This window comes from Cricetulus griseus, chromosome 2 (genome assembly GCF_003668045.3).
Source record: "Cricetulus griseus strain 17A/GY chromosome 2, alternate assembly CriGri-PICRH-1.0, whole genome shotgun sequence".
NCBI lineage: Eukaryota > Metazoa > Chordata > Mammalia > Rodentia > Cricetidae > Cricetulus > Cricetulus griseus.
This window is the reverse complement of record NC_048595.1, coordinates 127,885,123-127,910,369: the sequence shown is the minus strand read 5'-3', so window position 1 is coordinate 127,910,369 and position 25,247 is coordinate 127,885,123. Positions and strand designations below refer to the sequence as shown.

Genomic DNA, 25,247 nt, shown 5'->3' with positions numbered 1-25,247 from the left:
TTGCAGTTTGGAATGAAATTCTTCAATTGTCAAAGTAGAGTTCTGGGAAGAAAATATGAATTATATATACACTTTTCTCAGTAAATATAAAAAACACTGCAACTATTAAGTCGCTAATATTGGCATAACACAGTATAATAACAGACACAAGATGCAGAATTTCCAATGTACAATCTACTGACTTTGTAAAGCCAAGATAATGTTCCATGGCTTACTGTATCCCCAGCTCTAAAACCTGCACTCAAAAGTAAAACACTTTATATACTGAAGTCCTTCTAATTATGAAGAACCCTCTAGTGCAGTGGTTCTTAACCTTCCTAATGCTGTGACCTGCTCTTATGGTTCCTCACATCATGGTGACCCCCAATCATAAAATTATTTTGTTGCTACTTCATAACTGTAATTACTACTACTGCTATGAATCTTAATATTTTTGGAGATTAGAGGCTTACCAATGGTGTTTTGACCCATAGGTTAAGAACCACTGCTCTAATATAAACTTTATGTAAAACAAATAGGCTTGAGTGTATTTTAACACAACACAAGGTGAGTGTTTGAGTCTGTATCACTCATCACAGGTATTATGGTGGTGTATTATAGCTTTGCATTTTGTGTTGTCTACAAAAATGTCTCTGTTGAAGGGGAGTGGCCATAAAAAAGTACTATGCTGTGCTATTGAAGCTGGAATAGATGTCGCTTAACCTATGCTAAGTCACTGAGTTTTAAACATCCTGCAAATATTCCTCATTTATACTGTTAACAGTGTTCATCCCTTGGCCCAAAAGAGATGGAACAAAACAACTCAAATTGACTGCTAGTCTACTCTGTACCAATAAACAATCCCCAGATACCTAAGATTTGTGAATGGCAATGCATAATGGTTGACAAAATTGCCTAATTAACAGACATTCAACTTTTAGTAAAGGCAGTGAATAAACTTACTATATTTTGGACATTTTCTTTAGTCCTTGGGTAGATTTATTATGACTGATAAAGACTGTGGGCTTTGTAACTGAATAATATTAGAATTGCTTGCTCTTTCTATACCATTCAATTTCTCTTTCATAACAAATATGAGGGGACTAATTTTTATACCCTCAAACTCAAAACATTTTCACATGAAACTGTGAGTAAATATCTTATAAATTTCTCATTTATAAGAATAAAGATCAGGGTACCAGCTTTTTAGCTATCAATTTATCAAGGGCAACACCATTCTTAATCCATCTAAATAATGTCACCATGTATTATATTATGATTTAGTGCCCAAGTTCACACCACAGGCCTGTCCATATCACCTGGGTGGTCTCATTGTCTCATTTACTGTAGTGAATAACTATATAATTCAATATCTCCATGTGGAAAAATGTGTATAAAAATCACCCCTTTAAACATTAGTCCTCCAAAATAAATATAATATCCTGAGGTCATATTCTTAAACAATTGTCCCAGGGTCTGACTAAGGACAAGGTGGCCCACACTATACTCCTACAATCCCCACACATAAGACACAGAGGTATGAAGAGTAAGAGTTCAAGTCCAGTCCCAACTACATTGTAAACACTTGGCCAGCCTGGGCTAATCCAGCCCCAACTGCATTGTAAATTTTTGGCCACCCTGAGATAATCCATCCCCAACTGCATTGTAAACTCTTGGCCAGCCTGGGCTAGTCCAGTCACAACTACATTGTAAACTCTTGGGCAGCCTCAGCTAGTCCAGTCCCAACTACATTGTAAACTCTGGCCCAGCCCAGACTATATACTGAAAACTTTTCTCAAAAAAAACAAGTCTCTTCCCTACTCATTTAACAAGTAGTCACTTTCAGGCTAAGTGTAGGGTGTGACCCCTTAATCCCAGCATATAGGAGCCAAAGACAGGTAGATCTCTATGAGTTCAAGGCCAGCCTGGCCTCCATATCAAGTTATAGGACACAGCCAGTATTATACAATGAAATCCTGTCTCAAGAAAAAGAAAGATGGGGCTGGAGAGATGGCTCAGAGGTTAAGAGCACTGACTGCTCTTCCAGAAGTCCCGAGTTCAATTCCCAGCAACCACATGGTGGCTCGCAACCATCTATAATGAGATCTGGTGCCCTCTTCTGGTGTGCAAGCATGCATGCAGATAATTATATACATAATAAATAAATAAAATTTAAAAAAAGAAAAAGAAAGATAAGCCACTTCTTATTGTATGTGGACACAATAGCTACCCCCAACTTCTTTGTAAAGATTTTAGGAAGGCCAAGCGTTGGTAGCACACCTTTAATCCTAGCACTTGGGAGGCAGAGGCAGGTGGATCTCTGTGAGTTCGAGGCCAGCCTGGTCTACAGAGCAAGTGCCAGGATAGGCACCAAACCTATACAGAGAAACCCAGTCTCGAGAGGAAAAATAATAAAAACAACAACAAAAACAAAAAAAAAAAGAAAAAGGTTTTAGGTAGGTAAGTTAACATTTAAAAAAACTTACTTCACTCAAAGCATTTATTTACTGAATAAGAAGAAAAGTCTACCTAAGCTATCAAGATTTTCTACTTTTTAAGCTTTGAAACCATTTTTAATTTAAAAAATATTAAAATAATGCTTGGGAAAGTTAGGAGTACAGGGTCTTGCTATGTAGCCCAGACTCCCTTCCCATCTCTCAATTCTTTTGTTTCAGATTTCTGAACACTAGGTTCACAGTTGTACATCACCACACCCAGCCCAAAACAGTTTTAAACTAATAACAAATTCACCCCTTATTTGATTACTGTGGATATACTTTGTAGTTCCTTAGCTTATTTACACTCTAAAAAGCCTATATATTGAAAAACAGAAGAATAAAAATAAAGAGCTGGAATGTTGCTCACATTACTTATTCCAGCACATGGGATGAAGAGGCAGGCATCTTTGTGAGTTCAAGGGCAGCCTGTGACCTCTGCAAACAATCAATGCTATAGAGTGAGATCATGGGAAGGAGGGAGGGAGGGAGAGAGAGAGAGGGAGAGTGAGAGAGGCAGGAATGCTAAGAGAGAGGGGGAGAAAGGAGGGAGGGAGGAGGAGGGAGGGGAGGGAGGGAGGGAGGAGAACAGTAAATGTGAAGGAAGAGATACACTTCTACTTTACAAAAGTGATCCTCTACCCTTAAGACAGAGGAACTGGTGGACTGGGAAACATGACAGGCTTCTTTCTTTAAATTCGAAAGCTATTAAATGTAGCTCCATGGTGATGCAGGCCTGCATTCTGGGTCCTGTTTTGTCCATGATCATGCCATATAATGAAAGTAAATGATCTGTGGGACAGACCTCAGCTATTTAGGAGACTTGTCACTCTCCATGACTCTCAGTTATGGGGCTACAACCTTCCTAAGCTCTAGGGAATCACTTATTTGTATCAAAAGTCACAATTAATATAAAAATGACTTAAAGGTAAGGGGTTAAAATTGGATATTTGCTCTCATTTCCAGTTTGATAATATATAGGATATAATAGAATATGCCAGAAGGAACAATTCATTTCTAAACCAATAGTTTAAATAATTCTACCTACAGTAAGAATTAGTTTAAGGTGATTTAAAAAAAATTAAGAGGGCCACAGGTTCTGTAATCCTAGAATTCAGGAAGTTGGGACAGGAGGAGCAGAATTTGAGGCCCTCATGTGCTATAGAATAAATTCAATTGGTTGTTTCTAGATGGAGGGAAATGAGGAAATGTCTGATGAGTACAGTTTTTAGCTGAGAAAATGAAATGACTCCAGATGGTTGAGCATGTAGCTCAGTAAAAGGACACTTGCCTAGCACATGTGGGGTCCTGGTTTCAATCCCCAGCACCCCACAACACACACACCCACACACACACACACACACACACACACACACACACACACACACACACAAACATGAGTGTACCACTCACTCCCCCCCACTCTGCTCACACACAGCAGCTCTGGGTCTGGAGATGCATTAGTGGCTACAAATAAACAATGTGGTTATATTTATAATGACAATTAACTGTATATTTAAAAATGGTAATTATGTCGAATTTTAAATATATTTTTACAGTAAAAATCTTTAATGCCATTACTCTTTGGAAAAAACTACATGAAACAAGAATGTATTACTTGTTATAAGTGCTTGTTCATCTAAGCCAATAGTAAAAATCCTAAAGCAAGGACATTAAAATAAGCATTCAATTAGATTAAGTGACCCATTAACATAACAAAATCACTCTATTACTATAGATAGCCCTGATCTATGCCAGGAGACCATGCTTATTAAAAGAATCCTACAAACATATGTGTATATTATATAAACAAACACACACACACACACACACAGATAGATAGATAGATAGATAGATAGATAGATAGATAGATAGATAGATAGATATCACAGCATATAAACACATGTATGCACTTATGGCCAAGCCAAAAATTCATTCATATCCCTATATTGTTATCAGTCAAATAGTAAAACTGACTGTAGTAGAGTCCATTCATAAGGCAGAACTGAAAACCACTTTACTGTAGAATCAAATAGATTTGCACGGTACCTAAAGATATAGAAATTACTGTGGGGTTAGGGCATCTACTTTTCTTGCCCTACCTGTCCCACTCCCAACCCACACACTGCCTCTTATCCCATGAAACAGATTTCCGTGTGCTTACCACAAGTCCCAGTACAAGGGTGCGAACTCTTTCTCCAATCTCTGGTGAAATGTCATTGCCAAACTGCTGCAGGGTAGTAAGAAATCGTTTCAGCTTGCTGAGTTGCCTAGCACCACAGGCTGGGGGCAGCTGTTGATTAGCCAGAGAAGAGGAAGAGGAAGAGGAAGGCCCATTGCTAAAGCCATTAGGCGGTGAGGGGGCGCCATTCAAGGCCGTAGGTGAATGGCTCGTGCCATTGGTTACTGTCAAGGCCACAAAACGAAAAGAGAAAAGTAAATAAATGAACAAAGAGAATAAATAACGGAACTGCCACTAAGAGTCCCTGCCCTGAAATCTAGTGGTTGTGTAATTTCAAAACTATTGGGACATTTGGCAAACTGCTTGGACATCACAGAAGCACCACACTCAGGCACTCTGTGAGCTCAGAGTCTCCTCCTCACAGTGAGGGGCAGCCTGATGCACAGAAGCTGATAATAAATGGAGCCTGGAGCCTGCTGCTGCACAGAGACAGCCCTGCCTCCCATGTGCACATATGCCAGCCACCTGAAATGCTTCAAACAGAGCACAAACAGCTTTGGATGTCAGCCTTTGTCACAGGCTCATATCAACATAACAGGACTGTTTCTCCCTAAACTGCTCCCCTAGAGAAAGTGTACATTTGGTGGGGACTAAATTTATCACTGAGCATTTTTAATCATGTTTTGTACACACAACTGACAGCTGTGTTTATAGGAAGAGGACTTTCAAGTTTTAACCTTATACCACCCAATTAGAAGGCTATTTTCTTTCCCTCTTATTTCTTAACCATTTATTTAGGGGGAAATGTAAGTTTTACATAGGAAGATAGGAAGAAAAAATGGGTTGGGATTTACTAAGGAGTTATTTTAAGAAAGTGAAAGGGGACAGCTCAATTTAACCCAGAGCATGGATTAGTAATAATTAGCTAAATTCCTTTCGGAAAAAATGTGTTGAACATCAAGGTGATTTTCTATTGTAATTAACATAGATGTGGAGGTGCATGGTGACACAAGCCTGGCACCCCAGCACTTGGGAGACACACGCAAGAGGATAGGAGTTCAATGTCATCTTGACTATATATACAGCAAGTCTGAGGCCAGGCATGGACTACACAATAAGACCCTGCCTCAAAAGCAAAACAGAAAATTAAATGTTCTTTCATCTCAAAGAGGAACAAAGTAACCTATCAATGCTAGCTCACTGGGCCTTGTCAGAGGAAGACATGTGCCTGTCACCATGACTTTGGATAACAAACAACTTGATGACAGGTTACAACTTGGCATGTCACAGCCTTCTGCCCCATACACATTTGGAAAGACCTTTTGAAAGGCAGGGCAGCCTACATGAATGCTTAGGATATGTATCTTTAGAGACTCACAGGTCCACTTTTGCCTCTTAGATATGGTTCATTCATATGGTTTAATGGCACATGGCACTTTAATAGTATCATCTATAACAGATAAAGATTTCTTAGCTTCACAAAGCTTTCATGACCATTTTAACCAGAACCATGATACTGATTAAAACCATCCTACAGAGTGCCTTAGCTAGAATGTGACAGTTAGTTAGTGGTCAAAATTTTCTATTCTTTTCTGGGATGCTACAGGAGGAACAACCGCAACAACTGGACTCAGAAATCAGCACCTGAACTAAATACAAATGGAGTAAGGTTTGATAAAAGCCTGGTAGGTTCATGACAAAAACCATGCTGTTGAATTCAGAAAGTTTCTAGAAGTAACTGTGCATCAAGCAATGGCCTTTTAAACTTTAGCATGGGAGCTTAAAAAAAAAAGCATTTGTAGCTATTTGACATAGAAAAAAAAGCAAGGTAAAAATAACTAGAAATAATTATAGCACATTTTTATGTTCTAAGTGAACGTGAACAACCAAAATAAAGAGCTCTACATTAACATGAATTAAAAGTCATAGGCATAACTATAGCAAGAGAACAAATGTAATATTATTCATTTGCCCAAATCGCATCAGATTATAATGTTGAAGTAATAATATAAAGGCAGGCAAATATTCACAGTTGTACCAATTATACCTAAAACATGACACTTTTGTTTGGGTTCAATAACCATTCCCTACTGGCAAACTTTCAAGGTTTTTGCACTTGATTCTGTATAACGCACTGATACTGGATTTTACTTTTCCTTGATTGTTTTTTATGTGCAGAACAATTTCAATTTAACCTTCAAAACTGAAAACGTCAATTCATATCTGAGTACTCACATGTTGTTGGCGTAAATGAGCTGGTTCTTGGAGCTCCTTGAGTAGTTGGGGGAGGCGGCATCGCTGGAGGAGTCAGCCTAGATTGTGTCTTCACATCCACAGGTGAGTCTGGCATTGTGGAGTGTTTCTCAGTACGATCTGGGAATGCCACCAGGAACACGTTATTTCACTCTTTAAACATCCCAGTTCTGAAACTGAGGTCTGCCTTTTTCAGAGGCACACAAATACAAGAAATTCAGTGTCTTCTATCAGTAAAATACGCTTATCTATGGAAGTTTAAAGCAGAATTTTTTCAATCAAGCCCCACTTGAGAAGGTGTAGCACAGATGGCGGGACCTCATTTGTAACCAGGCTATATAATACCCTATTGTTATTTCTGGCTTGGCAGATGCTGTCTTACTAGTGTTATATGCACCAGCACAACTTCACTCAAAGCTGAAGCCAACATTAGCAAGGAGTAGAAAACAGATGAAGAACACAGACGATAATGAACCCCTCCTGACAGCTCAGAAGCAACAGAAACAGAGTTAGACCTAGCATAAGTAGACAGTTCTTCACAGTGCATTCCTGCAACTCCCCACTCCTGCAAACAGGCACTTCACAGTGCATTCCTGTGACACCCCTACCCCTGCCTTGCTTAGTTTTCTGGTCAATTAAATGAAACAAGTTATGTTCCCCAGATCTTCCATTTTATCTGCCCTACATTAAAGATGCTCTGCCTACAGTAAAGTTAAGCTATTCTTTAAATAGAATGTGTGAATTTATGGTCTGTCCCATTACAATCATGAGACCAACATTCCAATTGATAATCTTAGAATATAAAAATCCCTAAGTAAAAACTGATAAAAGCTAAAGAAGGACCATGGACAAACCCCTAATTACCCAATGATGGCCATTTATATAAGCCCAAATTGTTTTTTCCTAAGTATACTTCCCTTTTCTCCCATATACCCTTGATGCCCTGAGACAGGGTTTCATTCTGTAGTCTAGGATGACCTGGAAACTCACTATGTCAGTTTCAAACCTGCATCAATCTTCTTATCTCCTCCTCAGTCTCCTAGTGATGGATGACAGTGTGAACATGGGGCTTCTAAGTATATTTTTCCCTTGACATTTCCATCTATTTCTGAGTCTAATATAATTTTCAAGGCAATAGATTTCTCATTAAAAATGAAATAGTTTCTTGTTTGTGCCTTTAGATCCAATTTTATACAGACACGTGACAGATATTCCAAAAACATTTTTGACGTATTTCTATACCTTAGAAACAAAATTTTTCACTTGTAGTTTTTTTTTTTAAGGTAAAATTAAACACTATTCAGAGCAGGGCTTTTGAACTATTATTAAAATTATAAGAAGCAATTCTCAAGTTGACTTGAAAGTTAAATATTCAGAGAGCTAGAAAGATGGCTCAGTAGTTAAGAGGACTTACTGGATTCAGTTCCCAGCACCTATATGGTGGCTCACAATCACTTGTAACTCCAGTTCCAAGGGGTTCAATGCCCTTTTCTAACATTCTAGGGTTTATGCACACACAGGGTTCACACACAGGGTACACACACACACACACACACACTCACACAAACAAGGCACACACATACATACATATCAGGTGCACACATACATACAAGTAAAATTAAATTAATATTTTTAAAGTCAATTAAACCCCAAAATTACTACTATTAAAATCCCAAACCTAGTTCATCTTTCTTCAAAGCAACTCCCTATGGCAGATTTCATGGCACATGTTTGTAATCCCTGCACTGGGGAGGTGAAGGCAAGAGAATCGGAAGTTCAAGGACAGCTTGAAATACCTAAGACTGTAACTCAAACAAAAGCAATTTCCTACCCAGGTATAGTGAGTGGCACACACCAGGAATCCCAGCACTTGAGAGACAGAGGCAGGAGGATTGCTTTAAATCTGGTCATCTTGGTCTACACAGAGGTCTGAACTCCTGGGGGTTACTTAGTAAGACCTGCCCTCAAAAACAAATTTTTTTTTTCACAAAATGTGGGGGTACAATATAATAGAGCATTTGAAAAGTTGAACTAATGCTGACACCATATTAGGAATGATGTAATAAAAGAAAATCGACATCAACATAATAAGTACATCTAGCCTCATGACCGCATCAGCAGTGTCAGGCTGTTTCTTCCTGTCTTCCTCTCTTCTACAGGCTTAATAACCCTGAATAACCCTAGGCCGAGAGAAGTGCCATGAGGGAAATGATGGCAGTGACACAGCACACGTTGCTTGACCTTTTACCTTACTGTGGCAAAGCGTGTCTTCATACTGCTACCCTGGAGCACTTAACAACCAGCGTCATAATCACTTATTTTGGTAAAATAAATAAGGTAGGCAAGCTTCAATAAATCCACCGCACATTCTACTCTCCTCAACCAACCTCAGCAAGAAGAGAATAAATAGCTCTCCGCTTATACTGCAGTTCAGGAAAGAGGTACAGCAGCGAATACAGTCTCCCTAAATAAAGGCAAATACTTGTGTCATGCCAAGAAAGGAGGGAGGGAGGGAGGCTTGCCAGAGTCTGCAGGGAGATAACAGTGGGAACTGCTGGTCCATCTGGCTTTCATTCTGCTAACACTCACAGGGAACCAAGAGGGAAGGCAGGCCAGATACACAGACTTGGAGCACGTGGTTTTACAGACAGAGAAAGGAAGAGCAGAAGGGGGAAGGGAAGTGGGAGGCATGGAAAAAAAAAGAAAGAAAGAAAAGAAAGGAATAGAAGGAAAAAGAAGAAACAGAGAAAAGACAAAAACAAGGAGAAAGGCCCCAAAGGGGTAGATGCCATCAGAAGCTTTGTTCACCCATAACTGATGCAGGCCCCCTCAGCCCAGGCCACAGTCATCCACCTCAGATGACAACACCTAAACTAAGAGGGCTCACACCAGTCCCCTGTCCTTTTAAGTACTAACACCAAGAAAAAAGGAGATGAGCTATAAGGCATCCAATGAGCTTCCTGACAAACTTAAGATTTAGATTTCTGCCCAAGATTATCTTTGCATTTCCATCTCTGTCCATTTCTAGGAAGATGATGGGACATGCTTTCAACAGCAGCCTTGAACCACACACATGACATAACACCTATCCAAAATATCACTGTCCACACAGCTAGGAGGGTTGCTCTTAAAAAATAACATCAATTATTTTCGGAACAAAAACTACCAATCAGCACATGGAAGGACACCACTAGTTCAAAGAGGAATAGATTCGCTCTGAACAGATATATGTGGACATGTATATATTTAGGATTTTGACATTAGCCAAAGTACTGTGACGGTTGGCTTCTCTGATCAAATAGTTCCAACCCAGAGGCCCTACAAACTACAGCAAAGTGGGACCATATGGAAGTCATTCTGTTCTGCTCCAACAATCCACCCAGGGTATAGATGGATGAAGAAACGACCGGCCAGGCCTAACTCATGCACACAGAAACATTTCTGGAACACAGAGATTTAAGATAAATTTAGACAATATGTTTCAACTATGCAGAGCTCTGCTGCATTTGTTTGGGATTATTTTTTCCAATGTTTTTGAAATATATATTCTTGAAACTCTTATAGCAGACAGCACAAGAGCAATGACTTAAGCAGAGAAACATCTCACCCATTTCAAATTACAGGATATGGTTAAAGCCACACGAGGCTGTACTGTATCGTGTGTAACTTTTTCAGTTAATGGAGATTGTATTTTCCCGGTGTATCCTTTCTGGGTTTTAGTTGCTGGAGGGCAATTTGTGATACTTATTGAAAGAATGACACAAAATGACATAAGGAGAGGAGGAGGAGAAAAAGGAGGGAGGGGGAAGTGGGAAATGAAAGAAAAGATTGAAAAAGAAAGCTGCTCAGGTCTGGAAAGCGTATGAAGTAAGAGTGGACTTAGCCTCTCCTATAAAGATTGGCACAACTTCTAGACAAGACAGGCTTCCCTGTGCACTAACATTCTTCCTGCATGGCAAATACCCAGAACATATGTAGCAAAGATGGTGGAGCAAGGAAAAAATTACAGCATATAAAAATGTATTACTGATACCATTTTAATATTGGATCCATTGCCAGGTTCCTCTAGAAGTGATGTTTTCCATTTCCTCTTTCTTTCTTTCTTTCTTTCTTTCTTTCTTTCTTTCTTTCTTTCTTTCTTTCTCTCTTTCTTTCTTTTTCTATTATAAAAAGGTATAACATAATCTGGATTTGCATTTGTCTCACTTAAAGTTAGGCCAAGTAGTTCCGGGTGTGTTTTAAAGGTATGAAAGACAGGTATTCTACACCAGCCTTGTTTATTTGCCTTGCTGGAGAGGATCAATGTGAAGTTGCTTCTTTCAACCACTAATAGCAAGTGCTCCCTTAAGTTAATTATCCTGAGTCTTAATTCTGCACAATAAAAATAGGAATACTATTCCATGTTCCTCTTAGAGATGAGACAGGAAATTAAATGAGATTATGTGTTTAAAACACTAGCATGTCCCTACTCATACTGGAAACTATCCTCCTGGACTTTCCTAAGCAGTCCTGTCTCTTGCAAGTCCATCAAGTCTGAGATCTATCAATATTGGAGATAGCTATTGCTACTCCTGGGTTTTGAGGAGGATTTTTGTTTGTTTGGTATCTTTCTTTGTTGCCTCCCTCACATAGAATGACCTACCCTTATCTGCATATTCTTCACTGCCTGTTAGAGCTAGCTCATACATATCCCTTTAAAGTTGTCCTCAACTGCCCATGCAACAGCCACATCACATAACTTTTGTTTCTCTTTCATCATTCATCAGTCTGTCTGCATTAGAAAATGTATAGTTACTACATACACCAACCAGTGTAAACAGCAGCCACTTGGTGAATAACTTTCTCTTTCTAATTTTCCCTAAGGCATGTATTTAATAAATATGTATGGGCTGGGTGTGGTTGTACACATCTTTAATTCTAGAATTTGAGAGGCAGGTGGATTTCTGTGAGTTAGGCTAGCCTGGTCTATGTATCAAGTTCCAGGCCGCAAGAGCTATATGAAGACCCTGTCTTTAATAACAAAATAAACACACATAACTCAATTTATAGGAAGAATGATCAGATTCTCTTTCTAAATCCATTCCCTGTATTGGAGTCAGTTCAAAGAAAATGGACATTAATGTCAGATCCACCATCAATAGCACATAGTGACAGAGTAAAACAAGGGGACAGACAGATGCTCTGAGATTTCTATTGAGATTATGTTTCAGTACCTCATTGTAAATTGAAAATATTATAAGTCAGAAATGTATTTGTGGGGCCCACATGATGACTCAGTGGGTAAAAGTGCTTGCCACCAAGCCTGGTGGCCTGAGCTGGATCCCTTCTGTAAATTGTCCTCTGACCTCCACAAGTACCATGGCATTTGTACACACATACACACACATAAATAAATAAATAAAACGTAGTTTCAAAACATGCAGTTTTTCCTTGTTTTTTTTTTTTTTTTCTTTTTTTTTTAACAGAGGGTTTCTTGTAACCCTGTGTTAAAGGTTTACAAGTTCCGGCCTACCTGTAACTCAGTAAGCAACTGAAGATGATCTTTACTCTTGATCCTCCCATCTCTGCCTAGAGGGACCTATGCTGGGATGAGACAGGTGTACCACTGCACCTGCTCAGAAATACATTTAAAGTCAAGCATAGATGCTCACCTGTAATCCCAGCAACCTGGAGGCAGAGTTAGGAAAAGCACTGTGAGCTTCATGCTAGCTAGATGTACATGGTAAGGCTCTATCATTAAAACAAAAGCAATGACAAGAAAGCAAAGGGAGGCATGGGAGGGGAGCATTTAGTATCCCCAGCCTGCCCACAAAATAACACAGCTGGGTAGGGTAGCACAGTGCACTGCTTAGTATCCCTATTCACAGTGCACTCTGTAATGCTAAGATCACATGAAAAACAGCTACAGGTCGCTGCTGTTGTTAACAGCCCACACATCACCATGCCAGGAAAAAGATCCAGTCTTAAGTGTTAAAGAATATATCCTAAATTGGGAGACATCCATTAATACAGGAAGATTATGAAGATCTGAAATTAAGTTCAACTTTGTCATCAATTTCCTATACTTCTACACAAGTGTGAGTTCATTTTTCTTTTTGTTATATATGTATCATGTCTAAACATGACCCAAAAACTCATTTGGGGTTTTATTTTGTTTTGATTCATTTTGTTTTTGAGACAAGTTTCACTATGTATCTCAGGCTTGCTTCAAACTCAAGCTAATTCTCCTGTTTCATCTTCCAGAATACTGAGATTACAGGCATATATCTCCACACAGTCTGAATGTCATGCATTATCAGGGATATCACATAAAGGGGGGAGAGCTTTAGGAAGTGCTTAGGTGATGAGGCCTCTGCCTTCAGCCACAGCATTAGTTCATTATAAAAGGGCTAAAGAGACAGGCACAGTGGCTGTAATCCCAGTGAACAGGGAGGCTGAGACAGAACAATTATAAATTTGTGGTTGATTTAAGGAGACCATATCTCAAAATATTAACAACAGATAAGTAAAAAAGAATGGCGTATACTTAGGTGATAGACAGGTGCCCAGGTTCCATCCTGTGCTGCAAATATAAAAAAAGAGTAAAAATGGCATCAGGCGAGAACTGCACTCAGGACAGACAAGCCCAGCAACAAGCACCACACTGCAAGTGCCAAGAGAGCTAACACCTCCATGTCCCAGCCCTGTGAGAAACAGGCTCCTGTTTTTATAAATTATCAACTCTAAAGTATCTTGGTAGAGCAACATTAACAAACTAAGAAAAACAGTGTCGTGAATATTTGTTAAACATGAATGGAGCTTATCTTTTCTCTGACCTTATGACATCACAGAACTGGACAAAATGGTATTTGCCTGTAGTTCCACCATTCAGAAGCCTGAGGCAGGAGGATGATAAATTCAAGGCTAGACTGGGCTATAATAAGACAGTCTGTCTCTGTTTCTCTCCTGTGTGTGCGCGCCCACACACACACACACACACACACACACTACAACAACAAAGTAAAATGATAAATTAAGAGTACTTGGAGGGCATGGTGGTATACCAATGTCATTAATCCCAGCACTTACAGGAAAGACCAAGCAGAGTCAGCAGTTCAAGGCCAGTCTGAGTCACATGAGACTCTCTCAAAGAACAACAAACAAACAAATAAAAAGCAATTACCTTAAGGAGAGTTCCACAGTTTCCATGATAAATACAAATAAGCCTTTGGTTTAGCCTAGTCACAAATACCTCAGAGCTCCAACTCCAAACTACTTATCCCTTGCTGGGGTCACTTGACTTTGTTCAAGTGCTTACCCTTTCCCCACAGTTCCAAAGAACAGCTGCCCCTTGTTTTACAATAATTCTCTTATCAATCATGCCTTTCAGAGGTGGGTGTGGGACCTACTGAGTAAGCAGTAGTACAAGGTCACATGTGGAAGGGGCTCTAGGGAGACACCCTCCCTCCTAAACAAGGAAGGAGGAGAAAACAGTCCCTGACCCTTCAATGGGGGTTGGGGGTGGTGCTATCCAGGGCACCACCCCTTCAAATTCTACAGGTCTTAACTACAGCACTGATCATGTTGGAATGCATTGCTCCAGGGTCTTCTGTGAATATGCTATTATTTTGTGGGTCTCTCTCATCAGCATGGGGACACCATACAGGGGGCGAATATCTGACGAGGAACCACAAATATTTCACAGTTGGTGATGATGATCAGTCTTCCTCCATTCACATTTACTCTAGGTCCTCCAGAATATCCACTGGTCTCTCATAAACACTTAAAATGAATATCTACTGAACATTTTCAATCCACATCATAAAATTCCTAGCAGTGATCTAGTTACATAGTAATTATTCCAATGTACACTTCTCCCTCAAAACATCCACTGAAATTTTCTTGGATAGCTGAGAGAGAGAGAGAGAGAGAGAGAGAGAGAGAGAGAGAGAGAGAGAGAGAGAGAGAGTCCATTAGGTAGCTCTGGCTTGTCTCAAGCTCCTGTTGATCCTTCTGCCTCAGGCTCTCAGGTGCTGGGATTACAGATGGTAGAGTGCTCGCTTGGCATACATAACATCCTGGGTTTGATCCAAATCTGTGTAAAATCAGTCCTGATATTGGCAAGGTGAGGGAAGAAAGAGCAAAAGTTCATGAAATCCTATATCCAAACAAATAAACAAGAGGATGGAGAGGAGACACAAGAAGAGGAGGAAGAATAGGAAGGGGGCAAGGTAGGGCAGAGAAGGAACAGGAAGAGGAGAGCTCAGGTAGTAGGGAAAGGATGGGGAGGAGAGGGAAGGAAAGGAGCAGACAGCTGGGATGTGACTTGGTCACATAAGTAGGTTGTGACCATCCCCACTAGATAAACTGATGTGAGGATGCACACGTGGAAGCTCAGCACTCCAGAGGAGACAGGAGGTCAGAAGTTCAAGGCCTCCCTCAACTGCATAAGAACTCCAAAGGAGGCTACAATACTTGAGATCATCTCTCAAAACAATAAAGTAAAACTCCATGTATCAGTTTTTCCTGAGAAGCCTGTGGTCTCTTTTCTCTACATTATGACCAGGGGTGAACTTTTGTGAGGGTCTGCACCTGCTGCAAAAGGAAGCCTGCCTGATGAAGGGTGAGACCTACACTAATCTGTGAATAGAAGGATGAGGGTTTAGGATGCAGTTAGAAATTGCCCTGGTTTAGGAAAAGGGCAGTAGTAGGTTCTCCTCCAGGGTCTATGACCTCTCCAGCCACAGGCAGTTGGCTAGGTTTACAGGCCCAGGCATGAATCCCCTCCTACTGAGTGTTCCTTATGTCTAATTAGATAGCGAATACTACTATTGCTCAACTGAACATATCTCGCTGGGCTGGTCAATGCTGTGGCTCTAGATTGTACAGCTGAATAGGACTACTGCTTGCTTTTCACTCTTGGTAGCTAGTATAGCACCGTTGATACTATGAGAATTAGCCCTCAGGCAGAGGATGTCCTCTGGTCAGTTCTAGTTTGATAGATCTGAGTATAGTGCCTAAAGTATGTGGTGTTTTCAGTAACAGTGTCTTCACAGTTGTCTTGGTAGGCAACCAAGGTTAATGGCAGTTGCATATTATTGTCTTAGGAATCTCCTGGCTCCTTCAACCAACAACTTGTAGGGAAGTTTCCTATGCCTGACTCTGGGGTTTTTATTTGTCTCTGGCACCTTGGGGGTGGTGGGGGAGTGGAGATTTTCACCCCATATGGCATAACTCAATTTAAATATATATTTAATTATATTTATATAAATATGTGTGTTTAAATAAGTTTATAAAGTAATGTTTCCTCGTGGCTTTTTCAAACATTCTTAGTGTTATTTAGCTCTCATTCCTCCCTTTTTCTCTGTATTACTGTCCCTTAAACCCAACAATCAGGGAAGAGCACTGAAGAGGGGTTAAAAGGTTGTAAGAGCCAAAGGACAATGATGCCTGCTGCTAGATAGTGTCTTCTAGACATTAGAGAAAAGCTGTCCCCATGAATGCTCTTTTTCATAATTCAACTTAAACACCTAGGACCCACACAGGCTCCAAATCTCCCTTTCTACTACGAGTGTAAGTATTTGTCATACATAGACATGCTAAATAAGGAACAAGCAAGTACTTATGAGCCCCAAAGTGAACCATTTCTCTGTTCCAAATGAACATATTTTGTTCTTACAACTAAAAACTAGCTGTGATGGTTAAAACTGTCAATTTAGAATTGAGGCTCACATAGGTGACAAATCTTAGGGAGTGGCTAAGGGACTTTCTAGATTGGGAAAACAGACCCTAAATATGGGTAACACTACTCCGTGGGCTGGAGTCCGTCCTGAGCTGAATAAAAAGAAGACAGTTGAGCACACAGTTTTCTCACGGTTTTCTGACTGTGAAGACAATGTGACCAGTTGCCTCAAGCTCCTGCTACAATGCAGACCCTGCTAAAATGGACTGTACCCTCAAAATGTGAACCCATATAAACACTTCTCTCTTTCAGTTGAATTTGTCATGTATTTTATCACAGCAACAAAAAAATCAACAATACACAAGCAAAACTCTGCAAGAGTACCCCCAAAAAGTGTGATGACATATATTATCTCACTTCTAAGTTTACAGTGAAAGGGAACTACAGCTCTTTCCATTACAAAGAAACCAAGGAGGGCTGGAGAGATGGTTCTGATGGTTTCTTGCTCCTCCAGAGGACCCGAGTTCAATTCCCAGCAACCACATGGTGGCTCACAACCATCTATAGTGGGATCTGGTGTCCTCTTCTGGGATAAAGCTGTACATGCAAATAGAGCACTCATAAACATAAAATAAGTAAATCTTTAAAAAATGTTTGAAGACAGAAAGAAGCCAAAAAAGAAAGAGGGATAGAGAGTGAAGATGGAGATTTGGAAGACTTGCCTAATGTTCTAACTAGGCGAACTCCAGGCCTCAAAGTTCTTGACGTCTCAGGCCAAATGCTACTTCATTGATGACTTGCAAACACAGGGATACAGAGCACATTCGTTAATGCTACATCTAGGGCTAGTGACACATTAGGAACTACATGTTCCAGTGCAGTAGCCAGAGCCAATGGCTCTGGTGACAATTCAAGTTTTAATTAAAATGAACTCAAAGTTAGAATTTCCTCCTGACCACACCAGCCATGCACATGTTCAGCAGCTGCGGCGGCTGCATAGGGTTCATGACCCCCATCCTGAAAGCTTGCTCATTCATCCTCACAAAGGACAAGACAACCTGAGAAAATGGTTCTGGAAGTGACAAAGCAGCCAAAGTGGGAAGTGGGATTAACAGGGCCTTCAGCCTGGGCCTAACTATCCCCTGTGGCTATTCAGCTCAGCCTAATCATGTGCACACTGTTTCACCTGATGGCTACCATAAGGAATAAGTATCCATGTGAAACCTGAATGCTAAAATGAAACCCACTAAGTCATAAACTCTGAGCAGCAAGCATGAAAATAGACATCTTGAGTGCAAGTCATTGGTAAAGACCAGGGTGACTATGGTCAGGACAGCACAGCCAACACCACTGCTCAGGAATGGAGTGGCAGCAGCTGGGCCAAAATCAGATAAGAGTCAGGGTGTATCTGTGCCAATAATGGGCATGAATTCAGGTGAAGAAGAAAGCCAGGTAGAGACCAAGGAAATTCATACTAACTAGTGCTACTATTAAAACTAACTAGAAAAAAAAACAAAATAGGATTGGGTCATCTCCATTTGGAATAACAAGAATTTCTATTCTTTCTTTGAGACACGGTCTCATGTTACCCATGATAGCCTAGACCTCACTATGCAGCCAAGGATGACCTTGAATTTATGATCTCCCTGGCTGTTCTCCCTGAGTACTGGGATCATGGGTGTTATTCAGTTATAGACCTTGAACACAGACCTCCTGAATGTAACCCAGACTCTCTACCAACTGAGAGCTGTCTCTATCTAGCCCCATTATTGTACAGCAGATCTTTAGCTATACTGGACACTTTTAATCCCATTTCTGAATGCCAACTTCATGAGCAAAGATTTTTGTATGAATTAAATTCCAACTTCCTTGGCATTTATAAGAGTGTATGGAATAGAAGCATCTGACACAGGCTGTTGAGTGGACAGATGAAGAAAGCAAAGCTAGGCTGCACCCAAACAGCCACAGGTTTGTGACTAATCCATGGTCACACAGGTCAGAACAAAGGATGACTAAAACAGAGAGGAGAAGTACGGAGAACACACACTCATCAAAGGAAGAAAGATGTACCTTTGGAAAGGGTCTACCCCAGTTTGCTTATTTTGAGACAGAGATGGTGTCCATGTCAAGGAAAGAGGAAGCATAAAAGCCAACTGGTGCTTTTCACTAGAATATTATCTTAGTGATTTCATGAAGATAAGAGCCACTGGGTCTTGGCAGTGCTGGTAGACTCCAGGTAGTTCACATCTTGTGCAAACACATTCTTTCATCAACAACTGTCCCTACATTCCAGCACCTCTTGGATGTTCTTCTACTCATTTCTAGGAAGTAGTTCCTGGAAGTGGGTATCGAGAGGATGGAGGTCTGACCATCCCACTTGTGTGGATTTGGTTTCATCTGCATCTGCTTCACATTTCACCATCCTGTTTAAGATGTTAGATAAAGAGGGGGGGTCTCCTCTTTCAGAATGAGAAGTACAGACTCCTACTCTAGGCAATCAGCAACTGTTGACTGAATGGCTATGATAAAATACTTATCCAGGAAGAATGGCACACACCTGTAATATCAGCACTTGGGAAACAAAAAAAGAGGCTGTGCACTGTAGACCCATAGCCAGCCAGAGCACAAAACAAGATTCTGTCTCAAACACAAAACTAAACTAAACTAAAAGTATTTAGTGAGAAAACTCAAATGCTCCAATTAACAGAAAGTAACTACTTGCACAAAGAAATATTCAATCATTCCAGAATGTGGAGAGCATCATTATGTAGGGATCCAATCTTCATATTCTTTAAATGCAGATAATTTTTGCTCCAGTAGCTTATTTTTTAAAGAAAAAGGCTGAACCTCTGCTGAACACAGCAGCTCAGATTTATTGGGCTCAGTTAGCCTGTTTACCCAGAGAGTGGTTAGTAAACCAAAACAGGAAATTAGAAGGTGGGCAGTGTATATATCTGTGGCTTAGCCACAGATCAGCAAAGAGTGGGATCTTAACTGCATATTTCTTGGATTTAATTGAATGTATGCCAGGGGTAAATAATATTAACAGGCCCAGTTTCACCTTACAAGCAATGGGAACACAAATGTTTTGGCTGCCAAATAGCAAGCTAGTTTCTGTATCATGTTTGGACATGGAGATGAGAGTAGAATAAGAAATGTCAGAAAAGACTGAAGTGATAGCTCATGCCCATTATCCCAGCTCTCAGGAGGCTGAGGTGGGGAGAGGTTGTGGAAAGTTAGAGGGTAGCCTGTATTCTATAGTGACAAGGCTAGCCTTGAACTTTTGTGAACTCAAGTTACCAGGAAAAAAGGCACACCTATGTTAATGATTGCACAAGGATGAGTCATCTGAGAGTCGGCATGTTACAAATTTGGAGCCAAATTAGCTTCAGCTATCTTAGTTTTCCCCTGCTTCCGATCTAATATCCTTGTGACATACCACCTAAAACCTTGAATATATGAACGGAACAAACTGCTAGCTTCCAACAAGCCAAGGTAATCATGGAACCAGGTGGCATCTAAAACCCACAGCTGAGATTTCTCCTCTTTGCTGTCACTTAACATCCAATATAACTGAAATATGACTTAAGACTTACTTGTGTTCTGTAACTATAAAATCTTCATGAAACTCTTACCACATTGGAGTATGTTATTGGGAACAAACTGACTCATGTTCTCGGGTCATGGTAACTCATATTTGGTGCCAGAATAAATGCTGTCCTTTGAAGTGAGCACTGTTTTGGGGTGGATACTAATGTTCTCTTGCCTCCGTGTCTTTTGTGGCTGGAATGAGAGACCTGGTCACAGTCCCCACAACACTCATTTTAATTGTTGTTGCTCTTCAGCATCCACTTAAAACTAATGCAGCCAAAGCATAGGTGCACAGCTAGCGTTCCATGATGAGACGAAAACTGGACGATCCCTGGAGCCCAGGAAGGAACTCAAAGCCACCCTGGGCAGTATGGTGAGACACTCAGTTGTAAAGCATTTGCCTAGGTGCTCATCTCAACAAGGTCTGATTCTCAGTATAGTAAAAACTTAAAAATACATAAATACATTCAAACCAGAACTGGTAAGATGCCTTAGCACATAAATGCATTTGCTGCATTAGCTTGATTACCTGAGGTTGATCCTGGAAATCAGGTAAAGGTGCATGGAGAGAACCAACTTTACAGAGTGTCCTCTGACCTCATATATGTGTGTGCATGCTCACACACTTGAACACACACACACACACACACACACACACACACACACACACACACACACACACTTAAATATGCTTTACATCCTAATTATAGGATCTGGTTAATTCTCTGCTTAAAATGTTAACAGTAGTTTCCTTTCACCCAGAGAACACAATCCAAAACCCTCTAAATGACCTGCAGGGAAGCCAGATTTTATCTGCCCTCTTCTCTTTATCTTACCTCACACCTCATTGGTTTAATGACTTGCAAACTCCTCTGGCTTCCAGGCTTTTCCCTCTGCCTGAAGAACACAGTTCAGGTCAAATCCACTATACAAGGAAGGTGTCTTTGGTGGCTCCCCACCCCAACACTCTGTTATAAACACTATCTAAACTGTCTTTATGGGCTTCTCGGAATTATGCAATCTCTATATAATTAGTTGTTTTCTTATTGCCTCCCACCAAGTTGTGGAGTGCTGCAAGTCAAGGCACATGTTACATTATGCATCTCACATCAATTCAATCCCAAAATTTATCACAAGCTAGTGGGCCATAAAGGTGAATAAGGATTTTCCTATTTAAAAATCCAGATTTGAGGGCTGGAGAGATGGCTCAGTGGTTAAGAACACTTGCTGCTCTTGCAAAAGGCCCAGACTTAGTTCTCAGCTCCACATCAGGCAGTTCTCCAACACCGGAACTCCAGATGGAGTGATTCTGACACCTTCTCTGTCCTCTAGGGCCAACAGGCTTGCATGCGGTACACATACGTACATGCAGACACTCAAATATCCACTTTAAATAAAAATAAACAAATCTCTAGTAATACCCACATAAAGGAAGACCAAAGCAGTGCTATTTGTTTTTCCTTTTCAGTTTCTTTAATAAGAGAACAGCTGTTGAAAACCTCTCTAATTTGTATTACTATACTTCACAGGTATCAGCCAATATCATTCCTCCCAGATCACTCCAATCCAAAGACAGCAAAGGCTGATGGTGTATACTTGTACTTCCTGAATTATAGAGGCACAGGCTGGAGGATCTCAAGCTCAGGATCAACCCAAGTTACATAAGGAGAGGGACCTTATCTCAAAATACCAAAAGTTGGGCATGGCTTCAACGGCAGAATACTTGCTGGCATGTGTCCCCAGCACCACAGAATGCTAACCACCAAAACAACCACAAAAAACAAAAGGCTTGGAGAACTTGGGAAGCTGTATTTTCATTTTAATTCAAAGATTTTTATTTCCTTTTTTATTTCTATAATGATTCACTGTCACTAGATAGCATGCTGTTTAAGTCCCATAAATTTATATACTTTCTATAACCACTACTTCTGTTGCTTTACAGCTTTATTCCACTGTATAGTGGAGTATGCTGGGTGTTAGTTCATTTGTTTGGTATTTCAATCTTTCTCCATCTGTTGAGACTTGGTTTATGTCCTATAAGTGACCAGTTTTGGAAGAAGTTCCATGGGCTGTTGAGAAGAATGTGTATTTTGGGGGTTGGGTGGAATATTCTATAGATGTCTATTAGGTACATTTGATTTATGACACCAGTAACTGCCAAAGTTTCTTGCCTCTTCTTTTGGCTCCCCACCATTTAACTACTCCTGAAGACAACACAGACATTGGTTGAGGACATAGAGAAATCAATCTCAAACAGAACAGGAAACTTCCCTGCTAGGCACTTTCATAGAGCAGGAAGGTGCCTTGAGGAATACTGGGAGATGAAAGAAAGACACAATGGCCTTATCCAGCACTAGACCCCACATGCTATAATATCAACCTGCCAAGCATAATGTACCACTGGTAAAACAGTGACATGGCTGTCACAAAGGCAACCAACTGCTTTTTGTTTATTGGATTTGAGACTTGCTCCACAAGACAGAACAAAATCCTGGTGCTCTTAACCTGGCCAAAGGCCTCAAAGGGGCATATGCTGTCTTGCTAGAGAGTCATGTTGTTAACCTGATATGTAAATACTAATGTTTATCCTATAGGTTTGTGCTGCTTTCAGGGAAATAATTTTTAAATCATTTTCTTGTTAATTTGTGTGTTCATCTTAATGTCTCAGCCTCCTTTGATCTGTTGCCCACTTCTTATGCCTTCCCTCCAGTGGGAGTTCAATAACTGGGGTCTGCCTCTTTTTGCCTTCTCGACAGGCTCTTCCCTGACACAGGAGTTCACACCTCCTGCAAGTTCTGCCAGGGATGGACTCTCCCAAGGGCCAGACCCTGTAATCTCATTATTTGCTTTAATACATCTATCTGGATAGCCAGTGACAGGCTAATTTAGAACCAAACCCAACTTCTCCCTTGGGAATCTGCTGCCTCTTCAGATATTTTAGTTCTGGGTTTTGTACTATTTTCCAACCAGCTGACTAAGCTCCAAGCATCCAATGACTTATTGACTCTATCATCCTCCTGAATCCACTCATCCCAACATCCCACCAATTCTACTTCTGCTACCATAATGAGACTTTCTCAATCCATAACAGATGTGGCCTTAAAAAATCTACTTAGGTACTGTGCTGATGTCCCTACTTCCACTCATCTCTGCCCAAATCCTTCTTCACATCTGGAACAAGAGTTCCAAGGTGTGGCTGTGACAAAATTAATTTTTAATCCTTGTACAATTAAATGGATTTCCAGGGGCTCCCATTTCCAACTCAGAACCCCCAGCAACTAAATAACATAATGGTCATTCTAAAAAATAGTTTTCTTCCATTAAACAATTTAAAAGTAAATAAATACATAACACTATCAAGATATGCCTTCTATCCCTACCCTGTATACACTATAATATTTACAGTTAACATATTTCCCAACAAAATGCCAATCAATTATTTTTCTGCAAGTTTGCAGATGTTTTAGAAGTTAATTAGAACTGGGCAGGGTGGCACACACCTGGAATCCCAACACTTGTGCTAGCATAAAGAGAGGATAATCAGGATGAATTCAAGGTCATGATCAGCTAATTATGAGATCAAGGCCAGACTGTGCCACATAAAACCCTATCTCAAACAAAAAAGTTAATTTGAAATATAAATTAAAATATTAAGGAAAAGTTTGAAAATGGATCATGATAAATTCAGCTTCATTTTTTATTATTATTCATGATAAAATTACAACTTTGATAATCTGCTTCTAGTAAGGAGTTGTAGAGCCCAAAACAAGACAAAAAAATTTAAGCAAACAACAAAAAGTTGAAAAATCAATATATATTACCTAAAATCCAATATGTAATAAAGTTGACTTCTTGCCAGGTACACTGGAAAATTCCTGTTATCCCAGTACTTGGGAGGCTAGGACAAGGGGATCACAAGTGCAAGGCCAGCAACCTTATCTCAAAAATAAAAGAAATATTTAAAAAAACAACCAAAAAAAACCAAAACCAAAAACAAAACAAAAGTCTTGTTGCTTTTTTTTTTTTTCCGGTTTTTCCATACAGGGTTTACCTGTGGCTTTGGAGGCTGTCCTGGAACTAGCTCTTGTAGACCAGGCTGGTCTCGAACTCACAGAGATCCGCCTGCCTCTGCCTCCTGAGTGCTGGGATTAAAGGCGTGCACCACCAATGCCCCGGGCCGTGTTGCTCTTGTGGATGACTTGAGTTTAGTTCCCAGAAGGCACAGCAGGCCGATCACAACCACTAGTAGTTGCAGGGGATCTGACCCCTCTTCTGACCTCTGATGGTGCCTGCACTCACATATGCATAAGGAAACTTACATACACACATCATTATAATTTTAGGAATTCTTTCCGGGGCACAGGCCTAGAGTGTTAGTACTCTGTAGGTATTAGCAGGAGTCATTAGCAGTCAAAGTGCGAGTTCATCCTTAGCTACTTAGTAAACTAAGTAAACTTAGTAAACTCAAGGCCAGCCTGGGCCACTACAAGAAACTCAGTCTCAAAAACACAAATGGAAGGGATAGAGTATGGGAGGGAAGGAGGGAAGGAGGGAGGGAGGGAGGGAAAAGAAAAGAACATGACTTTTCTACAGTCCATCATAAAATTTCCTACGTACTATAACAGCACAATTTTTAAGTAAATCTTTCAGTAGCCTCCATTATACCCCCATTTCACTCTCCATGCTTTCATTTACCCACAGCCAGACAATAACTAGAAAGTTCTATAAATAAACCAGCAATAACTTTTTAAATTGCATTGCCTTATAAGTAGGATGACGATGTCTGCCACCCTCCAATTGCATTCCATCCTGCCCTACCCAGATCTGAAGCAAGCCTTTGAGTAGCATATCCAGGCTAACTACCCATAGTTCACTTTATAGCCACAATGGTTATCGGGTTGACTGCTTAAACTCTTAGACACCTCAAGTTTAGGAAGATGTCAATTCATCCCCCTCAGTGTCATTGCAAACATCTGTCCCATCTCACAGCATCCCAAGAAGAAGAATAGAGTGTAAGATAATTGAGACACCAGTCACATAACTTCTGTTACACTGTTATAATTATTTTGCCATTAATTATTTCTGT

The 25,247-nt window shown here is 40.3% G+C and overlaps 1 protein-coding gene across 1 annotated transcript in view; it reads right to left on the bottom strand.

The window, feature by feature from the left end:
- Nucleotides 1-25,247, bottom strand: part of Runx1t1 (RUNX1 partner transcriptional co-repressor 1) — a 136,523-nt gene that overhangs the window by 48,903 nt on the left and 62,373 nt on the right. Inside the window, 3 exon segments of the mRNA XM_035438992.1 lie at nt 1-42; nt 4,639-4,880; nt 6,892-7,029. The exon segment at nt 1-42 is cut by the window's left edge and continues 48 nt beyond it. Coding sequence (XP_035294883.1) covers nt 1-42; nt 4,639-4,880; nt 6,892-7,029 — 422 coding nt within the window.